This window comes from Perognathus longimembris, chromosome 9, assembly GCF_023159225.1.
Source record: "Perognathus longimembris pacificus isolate PPM17 chromosome 9, ASM2315922v1, whole genome shotgun sequence".
Lineage (NCBI taxonomy): Eukaryota > Metazoa > Chordata > Mammalia > Rodentia > Heteromyidae > Perognathus > Perognathus longimembris.
This window is the reverse complement of record NC_063169.1, coordinates 43625169-43640186: the sequence shown is the minus strand read 5'-3', so window position 1 is coordinate 43640186 and position 15018 is coordinate 43625169. Positions and strand designations below refer to the sequence as shown.

The following is a 15018-nucleotide window of genomic DNA, read 5'->3' as shown; positions in this document are numbered from 1 at the left end:
TGATCATGATTGTCAATTTTTGCTTCTTATTGTTACTAGTATGACAGGTGTGCAACACTTTGCCCAGACATTATGCTTGCCCCTAGCTGTGATAACAGGTCTGTGCCACCATGCTCAGCCACTGGTTGAGGTAGTTTGATGAACTTTTAATGAGCACTTGGGTTTCTAAACATAATTCCCTAATATATGCCTCCCAGATAGCTACGATGACAGACTCTGACCCCAGCATTCAACAGGAAATGTATTTTAAGGAAAACAAAGCATAAAGAGTAACAACTGGGAAAAATCAAATAATTATTTCAATGATTTCAAACTAGAAAAGGAGATAAATTTCTACTCATAAAGGCAGTATGAGAACAGAAAACAGTAGTAGAGTAGTAGAAACATCAATGGAAAAAAAACAAGTACTAATTATAAAACAATTCTATCATGACATGATATATGTAATGAAATATCACTATGATCAAGTTACTGTATTCATCACTTCTTGTGGTTGCTACACACACACACACACACATATATGGATATTTGTGACAAGAATCTTACAGCCTTACAGGTGCCCTTCTACCAAACTTCAAGTATATGATGTAGCGTCCCTTAACTCTACAGAAGATTTATAGAACTCATTTATATTTTATTTTTAACCAATATCTCCCCCATTATTTCCTCTTTAAATAGATATCTGGGCTAGCTATAAAAACAGCATTTGTTTTTGCAAATGAAAGTAACATAATAGAGGCACCTAAACAGTAGAAATTTGCCATTCCTCAACTTGGTGATGAACCAAATGATAATTTTCTAGAAATGATTAAAATTTTCCTTACACAGCTATTTTGAATTCACCCTAAGGTATATCAAATAAAGTAGACTTGAAGCCCTCGTGTTTACTCCACTTAGTTGAACTGAAGTAGTTTTGATCTCAGAAATTAACATTAAGATAAATATGAATAGTCATATGGAACTGCAAAGCCTCGTTGCATTCCAATACAGTGATGCTGAAAAGGTATTTGGAGCTATGGATAGCGAGAAAGGGGAAGCAGATTTGGAGAAGAAAAAAATGTTACTGAAGACAGCACTGACCTTTATGCTTCTCCAGCAGGGCATGAGCAATTCTCTAAGCAAACAATGATATATGAGTCTAAACAACATATAGTTTTAGGTGTCAGGAAGCTTGACTTCACAATGACTCATTCCTGTTTCATACTGCTAAAGCACCAAGCTCATTAAAAAAGAACATTAGATGAAGTTTTTGCAAAATGGGATCCTACTGAAGATAAAACATGACACAGTTGGAGAACCCAGTCTCTTTGTGTCTTATGATGGCCCCAATGGACTAGAGAGGAGATCAAAGATCAAGCATTGGTAGAAATAAACAAAAAAGAACTAACTTTTCAAAGACCTATGTGAAATTATTTCTTTTTACTTCTGTCCATCTTCCCATGAATAAGCCCCTGTTGTCACTGTATTTGAGTGTGGTGCCCTGGGTATTTTATGCTTGTCTGTCTGAATTAGGGAAGGGAAGGGGAACACTAAAATTAAAATGGTAAAACAAAGGGTAAAAGGTCAACCAATGAAATACTTACAAGGCAATATGTCATAAACTAACTATATAACTGGGGGAGATTAGGGAGGAGGAAAGGTAGGGGGAAATGAGGGAGGGGGTAACAAGTTGGACAAGAAATGTACTCACTACCTAACCTATGTAACTGTAACCCCTCTGTATTTTACCTTGACAATAAAAAAACCAAACCCACACATTTTATTGACATCCTATTTAAAAGTCCAATACAAAGCCATAAAGAAAATGGTGTAAAAGGAGAAACAAAAACATTGAAAAACTATCAGTGATAATTGACATTTGACAATTGACATTTATACTACTTCAACTTTACTCACTATATGGCTTGCTGAATAGCCAGTGTGCAGAATTTATAGGCATTACACTAAGTGATAGTAATATTTCTTCAGGTCTACTACCAATTCTTCATGTAGGATACCCACAAGAACTAGTCATACAGTGCTTTTAACAAAACTGCTTCATCTCTTTGTGAGTTTTTATTAAATTGTCATTGTACAGGTGATGTATAGAGGACTTACAATTAGATAAGCCAGGTAATAAGGCCATTAACAGGTAATAAGGCCAAGTAACAGTGTTACTTCTTTCCTCATTTTCTCCCAGTGTTTCTCCCAACCCATAATCACCACAAGTTGGATGGGTTATTTTCAACAGTGTCTAGTGTCACTAATGCATTTGTTTTACCTTTGTCCCACCATTTTATTGCTTCCTCAAAGCAGATAAACTTACACACAAGACAAAAAGATGTATCTGTGTTTTAATACACACGATTCTTACTACTGATAAGACGTATGCTTGATGGCATGTCTAAGATGAACCAGTAGCATATTAAACTGTTACCTTATCTTCTGATTAACCCATCCTTTATCACAGTATTCCTAAAACTCTATTTACTAAATACACTTGGCCTGTCAAGTCAAAAGTTATAGAGAAAATTCAAATATTTTAGAGTGGTATTCATGTCCTTCTATTATGTGGTATCAGTAAGTTTTGCAAATTTATTTTCTACTTTTCTTCTTTATGAATGCCACAATACAACCAAATTAACCTCTTAGCTGAGTTGGCTTAAACATTTATTTCTCATAGATCTAGGGCTAGAAAATTCAAGAACAGAGTATCAGCATGGTTAAGTGAGCATCCTCTCTAGGTTTTCTTTCACAGAAAAGAAAGAAAGGAAAGAAGGGATGAGGGAAGGAAAGGAAGGAGGGCAGGAAGGAGGGAGGAAGGGAGGTCATCCTATGCCTGTTCTTCCAGAGCCTGATCTAACATAATGGTACCATCCTGAAAACCCAAAGACTTTCCAAAGGTCCTATTTCCAAATATCATCACATTAAGATATTAGGATTCTAGTACGTGAACTTCAGGAGAATTAAAAACATTTAGTCATTAGGAATGAATGGCCATAATGTGAGTTTTTAAGAAGACAACTAGAATGCACCACATAAAAATTATATCATTAGAGAAATAGAGGAAGACACCAAATATATTTGGAAAAGAAAATTATATAATTATATAAATGAGAAATATCAGATGTATTCAACTGTTCAAAATAAGAGACCTTCTAACGATATTTACAACCCCTTTGCAAAAGTTATTCCAATAAGATCCATCCTAGAAATCTGTCATCCTACTGTTTATTTCATAATGCTGCTATATGGACTACTATCTTGTAGCATCATAAAGGTATTATAACATAGTTCATAAAGTTGTAAAAAGCTGTAAATATGTCTGTGTTTTAAGTTGGGTTGCTTGGATAACAGATTGAAACCAAGAGGTGCTTATGAAACTCTCATCAAGGTGTGCGGTCAAGATGAAAACTCATGAGAAACTCAAGTGATACAGAAGGAAACATTCATCTGTAATGCAGTCACAGAAGAGTAATAGTTGGTTCCACAAGATGCTCTGGAGTGGGGGTGGCCAGTTAGGTTTGTTTAGGATGTGGTCAAGAGGGCATTGCATTTCTACTTCTGCATTGACATGGTCAATTATGCTTATCTATGTCTCCTAGAGGCAAAACCCACTGGCGAAGTAGAAATCATTGACAAGACAATTCTGGGGAGGAATGCAACTTGTATGTCCATAGCTAAAACAACTAGCACTAGGTAGAATAGCTATCATGTGCACAAAAATAGGTTCTGGATAGCAAACATCAAAACAAAACAATACAGGTATTCCACCTTGCCCCAGTAAGAATGTCCATTATCAAGAAAACTAATAACAAGGACCCTGGAGGGTATGTGGGCAAAAGAGAACCCTACTACACTGTTGGTGGGAGTGTAAACTTGTTCAATCACTCTGGAAAGCAGTATGGAGATTCCTCAAAAGGCTAAACATAGAGCTCCCCTATCCCAGTAGCCCCACTTTTGGGCATCTACCCAAAAGATTACAAACAAGACCACACCAAAGTCACCAGCACAACTATGTTCTTCACAGCACAATTTATCATCACTAAAATATGGAACCAACCCAGATACCCCTCAGTAGATGAGTGGATCAAGAAAATGTGGTACATAAACAAAATGGAACTCTATGCCTCTTTCAGAAAAAATGACATTGCCTCATTCATAAGGAAATGGAAGGACTTGGAAAAAAATCATAATAAGTGAAGTGAGCCAGACCCAAAGAAACGTAGACTCCATGGTTTCCCTCATTGGAAATAATTAGTACACGTCTAGGACAGTCCTAGCAGAAGATTACAATAGCTCAATAGCTATGTCCATTAGAACACATAAGATGATGTTAAGAGAAATGAACTCCAAGTTATGGAAACAAGTGGTATATCACTGTTGTTATGTTCAGCATATCATGTGAAAGTATGCCCTTTTTCTTTTGTCTTTCTTTCCCATGATTTTACCCCTGATATTACTGTAACTGGATATTGTATATACGTGTATTGGAACTAGGGAAGGGAAAGGGAATACCAAAATCAATAGACAAAGGACAAAAAGACAAACTAATGCAACAGCAATAGTTACAAAACTATAAAGCAACTATACAACTCATGAGGGGAAGAGGAAAAAATGGAGGGGAAGGCAAGGAAAAATTAGCAAGGCAGTATCAAGTTGGATAAGAAATGTATGCACTGCCTTATGTATGAAACTGTAACCCCCTCTGTACATCACTTTAACAATAAAGAAATGAAAAAAGCTGTCTTAATACTTTTAACTACTTTTTTATTTAATATTTTTAAAGTAATACTTTATCTCCTCCCACATATCTTTCTCAAAGACACACACAGTTTACAATGATGCCCACATGTTCCTCAGTACTAATACTCTCACTGCATTATACCATTTACTACAGTGATTTTACGTGGCATACTTTAAATGCTTAAATGCCACCACCTTCTTTAAAACACATCATCCCCATTGCTCAAGAAGCTGATTTTTCACTGTGTTAGTTACCACATAGCCTTTTGTGGTTACTCCTCTTGAATCTTCCAAAAACATGAGATATTTACCCCTTCATATCATGGTTTTTATGATTTCTTAACATCTTATTCCTTACCAGTTTTGGTAGAGGGGAGGGGTGGAGGGAGAGCAGTGCTGGGCGCTGACCCTGAGCTGCTTTTGTTTGAGGCTAGAACTCTACCACTGGAGACATAGTACCACTTCTGGCTTTTTTCAGGAGTTTTTCTAGTGCTAGAGGAGTTTTTCAGAGATAAGAGTCTCACAGACTTTCCTGCCCACAGTTGTATTCTCACCATGATCCTCAGATCTCAGCCTTCTGAGTAGCTAGGATTACAAGCATGAGCCACCAGGGACCAGTTCAGTTTAGTCCCTAGCAGGTTTTAAGAATCATGACTCTATTTAGTTCACACCAAACTAGTGGCATGATGCTCCCTGTCAGAAGCTACTCAGTTACTTAACAACTTTGAGGCTTGTTCTTTCCACAAAGAGCCCATCATTTAGATGTAAACAATGAGGAGAGATATGTACTTGAATCATAGCTCTGTGAATCTCTTCATGTGGTTTAAGCAAACAACATTTGTGGTAGTCCCATCTTATATCCTAGAGAAAAACAAGTGAGTTAAACACATTTTAAATAACTAATAACTACTATAATAATCTTTAATTATTGTCTTACTATCTGAAAGATGCAAGGATTAGACATTTGTTAAAGAAGAGTGTTTATGGTTTTTCAAAAAGGTGCATTATTTACAGACTATGACATATTAGGGAATATTTCATCTCAAACTTCAGTTGATAAGTTTTTCATGTCCTTCTATCTTTGATTAGATGATTTTATTGGAAAATAATTGGATTTCTGTTTCCAAGGTCAGTGTTTTTGTTACATAAATGAACTTACATTAGATTCTTGAGCACAGGAAAGTGGGGAAGTAAGTTCACCCTTCTCTGTTCAGGTATTATGATATTTTCGCATATGATATATTGTTTAATTCTACTAATAGCACATGGAAGGCAAGAACTTTTTTGTTTATATGTGACTAAAATGACTCATATAGTTAAACATTCTATTTCAAAACATAGATGCTACAGAGGCAAAATTTAAGCTCAGAATTGCTAGATTCTAAAGCCTGCTCAATTCTAGAAATTGTTAGGAAGTGCAGTTTTTGTTAACTATAGCCCTTCAATTATTCTTCAAAGAAATTTTCATGAAAAAACAATTAAGTAAAATATGATTTTTTCTAGCAGCTGTCTTTGGCAAAAAGGAAAATCTTTCTTTCTTATGACTAAACATAAATCACAGTGCATCATTTCTCTTCCTGTTCTCAATGTACAAATGTTATGCATTTGAAAATTAGATAATAAATAACATTATGGGAAATCTCCATGTAGAAGGAACAAGATGGTTAATAGTATTTTCAATTCCAATATATAAGTTTCTACTAATAAATCTGACAACACCAAGGACAGAAATGAAAGGGGAAAAGTCTCATTAGGAGAACTTTGACCACTTGAAACTGTAGCCATGATTCTCAAATGCTTTACCTGCAAAATTCAGGCATACTGAACAAAACAACTGCTTGCAGTGACATCAGCCTATTTTAAGAGTTAGTGATATTGATTTTAAAACCAACGATGTATGGGGGGGGAAAATCAAAACCCAATTTAAATAAAATAGACTTACAACAAAGAAAACACAACCAAAGGAAGTTCAGTGGAGCTGTCCATGGTGCTACTCAAATTAGCCTAATATTTCTTTGAAAGCATTTCTATGAAGCATTGGAGTCACTTTAACTCTTTTTTAAGATCCTTTGAAGTTCTCCATGTTTGTGAAAGTAGAAGAAAACATGGTTCCTTTTTGTTTGTAGATGGATTTTTTACTTCCCTTTCAAAATTAAATTACTTTCCCAAGTTTAGCAATATGATAGTATGACTATGGCGAGATATCTGCCCCTAAGTCACTACTAAATGTAGGGTTTTGTTTTGTATCTCCTAGTCCTATAAAAATCTATCAATGATCAAGTGAAGCAAAAGGAGAGATAATACAGTGGACAAAATCATCATTCTTGCGTTATCTTTTGAAACCAGATAATTAAGTTTTTCATCTATCTGAAACACTAGTTATAAATAAACATTTCCATAAGCTTTATAGTTTTACGTCAGGCATGCATATACTTATATATAAAAAACATTATGGGTATGTCTCTTGGAATTGTGAACTTGTGAAATAAGTATATTCAATAGCTCTCATAGGAAAAAATAATTCTACGGATTTATACCAGGGAAAATCATCATAACACCATCCTCACCCCCAACACTACCACTGTGGTACCACCCATCACCCATATCCACATCTAAAATTTCTCCTCTTCCTCCTCCTCCTTCATCCAGTTATTACCATGTAGAAGAATAAGGGTATTTTGTCCCCCTATTATAATGTAAAAAAGATGACTCGACTTTCATTTCATGATCTTGTGATTAAGGTCCTTTCAAGTCAATGTGTCACACTGGAAAGCAATCATGGTTTTTGACTTCTAGCTACACATTTCAAAGACATTAAAGAGTATACTTAAAATACAATTTAAGCATTACAGAAAGCCAGATCTGCAGGATAACACTAGTATATAATGTTTTTGCATAAAAATCTGAAGTGCAAAAAAATATGTGTAACTTTAATTTCTGTTCCTAGGAATTTGTGGTAGTTAATATTCTTCCCTATTGTTCCCACTAAGAATAACTAAAAATTCTTCCTTTCCTAGATGAAGATTTTAGTTTATAGATTGAGCACATAAAAGATATATTCCCAGATACGTATTTGTAACTACTGACATTAAGTAAAACCCTAAGGTGTTTACAGAAACTTTCAGTTGCTTACAAAAATAACAAGAATGTTTTTAAAGCCAGAATTCTATTAGAAAAAAAATCCTAGCAACTATAAGATAACCATTTTAAAGTACTAAAAGAAATGTATTTGGTATTCATATCTCTATATTTAGCAAAGCTCAAATAAATATGGAAACAGAATTAACCCAATCTACAATTTTATCTTCTATATATTCTTTCATATTTAAAAGAAACGACAGAAATATAACAACAAAAGTACCCACTAATATGGAGATTATAAAATGTCTTAATGTTAATCTAAAACAAAGGTAAAACTTGAAAAAAACAACAACATGGTGACAGCTCTAATATGCATCTAATAATAAGAGGAAAGCAACTGTAACATAATGAGAGTTGCTAGAATATCTCCCAGAGGAAAAGGAATTCCTTTTAGTACACAGCATAATCACAAAATTAGGCAAAAATAATGTACTTCCTTGTTTGGTTTATTCATTTTTACATTGGTTAAAATACAGTGACTTCTGCATGTCTTTTTCACATAGAAAAATGGTTAAAGAAAAACTTTTTAGGCAGGTGATAAACACTACCAATAAAAAGCAGATTCTTTAGGTTTTATACTTTTAAACTTGACAGTGAATCTATTCTCTAGACCCATACCACAATACTTTATCATCAAACCATTTTTGTATATTCGTGTTATGAACAATAACAAAAAAACTTGTGCACTGAACAATGGTATTTTAATCAACTATTATATAACACTTTAGCTCTGTAAGGATACTCTGAAAACTTTTAACAAATTATTGCTTAGAATATTGCTCCTGTGCTAAGTGATCCAAGAATATGTTATAGGACTTATTTATCTTTTCTGGATTTTTTCAAGTCAGGGTACCTTATTTTGTCTTGCTTTAATTTTATGAAAATTAAATCCCTAAGTCAAATTACTCCTAAGAGCAAGGCAAAGAAACAGCAGTCTCTATAGTTAGTTTAACAGTTAATGTGTCAACTTGAGAGTGTCAGGATATTTTGTTAAACATTATTCTTGGTGACTGTGAAGATATCTCTGGAAAAAATTAACAGTAGAATCAGTAAGCAGTAAAGCAAATTACCCCCCTCCCCCGTGTGTGTGTGCGTGCGTGTGTGTGTGTGTGTGTGTGTGTGTGTTGCTCTCTCTGTGTCTCTCATCCCTTGAGCTGTTAACACTGGTTTGTTTCCTTCCTTTGTTTTGTTGTTTTGTTTTTGCCAGTCCTGGGGCATGAACTTAGGGCCTGAGCACTGTCTCTGGCTTCTTTTTGCTCAAGGCTAGCACTTTACCATGTGAGCCACAGAGCCACTTCCAGCTTTTTCTATATATGTGGTGCTGAAGAATCAAACCCAGGGCTTCATGTGTACTAGGCGAGCACTTTACCACCAGGCCATATTCCCAGCCCCTTTCCTTCCTTTAAAACTGAATTTAAACTGTAACTTATCATAGGCTTTTCTGTTTTTCATTAATATCTATATAGTACCTACATTGTATGTCAGTGTGTGTGTGTGTGTGTGTGTGTGTGTGTGTGTTTGTGTGCGTTTGTATGTGTGTGCATGTGTGTGCAGGGATATAATTTTTTTGAATTCTCACTTTGTACCTGGGCTGGACTTGAACTTTTATGTTCCTACTGCAGTCTCCTGAGTGTGAGGATTACAGGTATTTACCAATACAGCAAGCTAATATCCAGATAGTAGCATTCCAATTGATTGTAAGCTCTCAAAATGCTGCTCAGTTGAGACCTTGACATATACAGGTATTACTCACTCATCAAAGGTTCTCAGAATAAAATCTGAATAGGTATCCTTCTTATGGTTTCTCTAGTTGCAGAGGTGATAAATGTAAGCCCAATATATAAAGTCTTCATAATACGGATAATGAAAGATAAAGAGTATTTTAATTTCCAGAACAATCTTAAGAAAATACAAGATGAAGCAGTCGAATTCCTTTCCTTTCCTTTAAGATGCTAGAATTACAAGAAAAAGAAAATAGCACTACTAAGTGATAGTTTCAGAGGTTTTAATTAAGTATTTATGAGACAACACACAAAGGGAAATGACTATCAAACACCAATTTTATTAATATCTTCAACCAAACCTGGAAGCTCCTAAGTCTTAAACTAAAATTTTGAGTATAAATGCATATTCACACTTTTCAGTGTGTATTTGAAATCTGATAAAATAAGATCCTCCAGGAGCAAGCATATATCAAGATGCATTCATATTAGTACTGAAAAAGGAAGAGATATTTACATGTAGACATCTCTCTGTTCTCTAGCTCAGGATATATCTAAACAAAGCCAATAAAATAATGCTGAATAGCTCATGCAGGCTGGTTTTCTCTTACAGACAATTTCTATCCACCAATCACTATCCAAACCAAAAAAGTACTATTCACACTTCTTTCTCTTTATGTATTGAATTATTTGGCTATCTTAGGTCAAATGATAACAAGACTTCTGGTAGTAGTTAAAAATTTTTAAGTATTACATGTTATTGATGGCTACTCAATGTCGTTAATTTAGTAAATATGTGCAAAATCACTTAGAACACACATCTCTTAATTATTTTAAGCTTGATATCTACTCCAGCAAGTGGGCAGTTTCAATACATTGAAGAAATAGATAACACTTTTAAGGAAAGAAAAATGCAATCACTGTATGTGCATAGATACATTCACAAATACGTAGATGTGTACCTACAGAGGTGACCTAGCCAGTTACAAAAGACTGTACAAGCCTTTACCATCTTGCTGAGCTGAATATCATATTTTATTTTTTGCCTACATAGTGTCAGTTTTTTTTTAAAGAAAGACAACGTTCTACTTTCGAGGACTGAACTCCTCAATCAAAGCAAACTTTCACACTATAAAATAATGCAACTTTAGGTTTTTGTTCATTTTGTTTTAGGTTAAGGAACAACTGATAGAATACACATTTAGCTTAAAAACATACACATGTGATGAGCAAAAGGTCACTTTCTTTACATACTGCCCTTGTCACTTTTTCTCAACACAGTTCTGTCTGTGCATAAAAATTGCAGAAATAAATATTCCCATCTCTGGGCTGTCTGAATGAACACAGATTATGAGTCTAGTCTGTGTGTGCTCATTTCCAAGACAGACATCAATTCAAGACCTTCACCAATTATGACCTAAGTTTAAAAGGTAGCTTGTAAGTGAGTGGCTTCTGCTCTTGTCTAAATCATCTTAAGCCTGAAAAAAATTGTCAGGTTAACAAGCATATATATACATATATGTATATATATTTCTATATGTATATATACATATATATTTCTATATATGCAGAGAGAGAAAAAAAGATACATATCTTTTAAAACAGCCTCAAAGCACACACTCCTTTAGTTTTATTATGAATTTCTAATTTAGTAATATATCACTACATTGCTTTTTGTATTCTTCCTTAACCACCTTATATGCCCACAAACACATGTGCAATTACAGAGCTGCCAGAAATCACAAGTAGGATTTGGAAAACTGAATAAACTAAGGTTAGACTGAAGGTGATTCAGCTCTTCACTTACTAGCCTTGAACAGCGATGGTGCAAACCATTAGCATGCCCTTTGCTTTGGCAAGATTCCCTAACTAGAACTGGCCTTTCAAAGAGTCAAAGCCAGAATTTGTGGCTGCAGCCCTTTTTTTTTAAACTTCCACATGAATAACCCAAGCTCTCAGAACTAGCCGATTGTAATGCTACTGGTAAAGCTGGGCCCTTGAGTCAAATGAAAGGGCCAGTGAATTGATTACATATTCTTCATTCTTTCACAAATCTTACTTAGTAAGGACTCTTAGAGTATTTGGCATCATGTTAGGCACTGCACAATGGCCCTACATCTGAGTTTTATGTAGCAATTCAAAGAGCTATTCAACCCCTTGTCACAGCCAAACCCTTTGCTATCAAGCCATGTCTTGGCAGTATAATGCTGCTGAGCAGATGGGGTTAGGGGATTCCTGTGAAACTGAAAGTAAAAGCAAAGGCAAAGAAGAGCAACAAACAACACAGGTAAAACTGGCACCAATTTTTCAAAATTTACAAGATTCTAGATTCTGAAAAGTCTCATGTCCATATTTCAAGACATTTCCAAGATATCTTGCAAGAGAAAAAAAATAGAAAAGAAACCAAAATTATTAAATGGATACAATTTAACAAAAAAAAATTACAGGGCTGGGGATATAGCCTAGTGGCAAGAGTGCCTGCCTCGGATACACGAGGCCCTAGGTTCGATTCCCCAGCACCACATATACAGAAAACGGCCAGAAGCGGCGCTGTGGCTCAAGTGGCGGAGTGCTAGCCTTGAGCGGGAAGAAGCCAGGGACAGTGCTCAGGCCCGGAGTCCAAGGCCCAGGACTGGCCAAAAAAAAAAAAATTACAGTTCCAAACTTGTTTCAGGTATTTCCACACATTTTGTGTTTTAATTGGCCTCCGAGGCTTATCTCTTACAGTCAACAAGTCACATTCACTTAATCTTATCTTGATCTTATTTATCTTATATTCTTGTTTCTATGACTACCCTAATCAATTAACTTCTTGTAAGTAGAAAGATAATGTTCTCCTTCTCCTTCCTCTTGAATGAAGCTGAAATACTTTCTCTTCACAACAAAGCATCTGATATTACTCCTTACCCATCAATAATTATATTATGTTTGTTAAAATAGCTGGTATCTTTCATGTTTTGAAAATATTTACAAATTCTGCACTGAGGAAACACAGAACTGCCTAGGATCAAAAGTAAGAGTGGATGACCAATTCATACTTGTGTTTACATAGATCTATTTGGCTACTTGCAAAAATTATCTTCTCTTTGACCCCAGAGAACTAGGAAACAGGGTACCCACAGAGATTGCCCACAATAGGCCTACCTGTGCTGTCAACATTATACAACCACAAGACAGCTACCCATAACTTCTTTAGTTAGACATGCACTGTTATCCCAATAGAGAAATGACTTTTGTGAGGACTGAGACATGAATGGAGCCCATCAACCTTTCCTCATGGACAGATCAGGAATCAATGCAATAAACAACATTTATCTTTGGAGTCACACAACCCAGACTCAAACCTTATCGTGAACTAGGGAAATGTGGATAAGTATCTTTAACTCTGAAATTCCATTCCTTATCCTAGAACATAGGATTGATATAGTCAAATCAGGGATAGTTTTGAAATTCTCCAGGTTCAACTTTTCCTCCCTTAAATTTGTCCATTGTTTTATCCAAAAGATTTTTGTTTCCAAAGTAGGAGGGTTGTCATTACACCATCCTGTCCTAAACTTCCCTAGAGAATATAATAAGCAGTCTTCCATCCCATATAGTGAGGTCTGAGTCTGCCCTCCCAGGCTCATCTCTCTTTATTTATTTACTCATTCCTCATTGTAGCCATCCATGCTAAAGAAGACTATGATGTATTCCAAACCTCCTATGCTTCTGTGTTTGTCCCAAGTATTTCCCAAATTCCTCACCTGAAACCTCTTTCAGTACTTGTTCACATAGCAAGCAAACATCTCAGCTCTCAAAGCCAACCACATCTTTACCACCACCACCTTTTCAACTAAGTCTTGAGCTTCTTACCAAAGAAACAAATATTAAACTTCATCAGAAGAAACCAACTCCTTTTTTCTCTAGTTTCCAAAGTGACAACATATTTTCTTCAGAATCTAGTGAGTAAATATCTAGATTTTATTTAACCACAGAGAAGTAATAGAAAATTACTAATTCACCCAGAGCAAGTCAGAAGTCTTGAATCAAAACAAACTTATGTGGAGAAAAAAAGTCTGTGAAAACTCAAATTGCATTTGATTTGTCTGAGAAGTTCTTCCACCCAAGGAGCGACTTATTATTAGAGGGGCTGCAGTCCTCCATTTTAATGCAATGATTATTCTAGAGTGGAGAATTGGACCATTTTGATTTTTTTCGTTGGTAAAAATGCCGAGCACCCTAATTTAATATATGGTATATATGTAATTTTCTTTATAATAAAATATTCGAGTCACAGAAGTTAGAAAAATTAACTATTAACTCTCAAACCTTTTTTGCTGAAAATATGGAAAATAAACACTGAATAATATCATTGAGGTAAACTTGTAAATTTTTTTAGAATAAATCCTATAAATACGATAAGCAATGTATTATGTGAGAGAGAGCAGAAGAGCATTCTAAAAGTTATACAAGAACTTGGCCATAGCAGGGTGTGACATGACAGGTAATACTATTTCCTTTACTGTTTGTAATATTCTCAAGCAGTTAATTAACATTCCCTAAAAGATGCACTATACATAAATTCTTTGTGACAAAAAGAAATACCCCAATTAAGTGTGAAGAAGCAAGTCAATAATTCAAAACAGTGATTTTTGTACCCTAGGGACCACAAAAGAAAAACATATTGATTAGCCTTAGGCAATGTGAACATATTAGTGATCCATACATAACCAAGTTTACTAGGTTAAATGGAGGAATGAACCAAAATTTAGTTAATAAATATGAAAAATAGGAAGTATAAACAATTTAAATAGCTTATAATGCAAATCTAGAAAAAGTTCCATGTATCAACTGTCAACATAAAAATGAGCTTTATACAATTCTTTGTTGGTGTAGTGTTTTGGAACGTGCTCAAGAGCTAAAATGTCTTGTATTTCATTTTTCTGTAAGCCATTCTGTGTTAACATACATATAATAGAAGTCTAAAAAGGAAAACAAGAAACAGCAATCGATATGTTCTTACCTGAAGGCCTTCAATGGCTAGTCGCAGCATGCTAGGTGTAAGCTTAGAGGCTTGCTTGAAGGTGAAGTTACTCCAGTCTATGATCAAAACAAAGCCATTTACTTGAAGCTCGGGATCTTCAATCATGGCTTCTAAAGAAAGTAAGATGGCACGCAAAATATCCACCAATGTGTACCTATCAGCAACAGAGAAGTTCTGAATGAAACTTGAAAACTACTTTTATAGAAACAATACAAAAGTTTCCATTTCTTTTAGCACATTGAAGATTATCTTTAAAATATTTCAGAAACTATAAGGAAAAGATACCTGTCTGAAAAGCTGTTTTAAATAAGTTTACCATATGTGGACTCTGGGATACACTAGAATTTAATATCTTAGAATTTTAATGTCAATATCTTTCACTTCAATTAATAGCAATGCTTTCAAAAG

The 15018-nt window shown here is 34.9% G+C and overlaps 1 protein-coding gene across 1 annotated transcript in view; it reads right to left on the bottom strand.

The window, feature by feature from the left end:
- Positions 1 to 15018, bottom strand: part of Clvs2 (clavesin 2) — a 52458-nt gene that overhangs the window by 22699 nt on the left and 14741 nt on the right. Inside the window, exon 2 of the mRNA XM_048354647.1 lies at positions 14590 to 14764. Within this exon, the coding sequence (XP_048210604.1) occupies positions 14590 to 14764 (175 nt within the window). The remainder of the gene's footprint in view (positions 1 to 14589; positions 14765 to 15018) is intronic.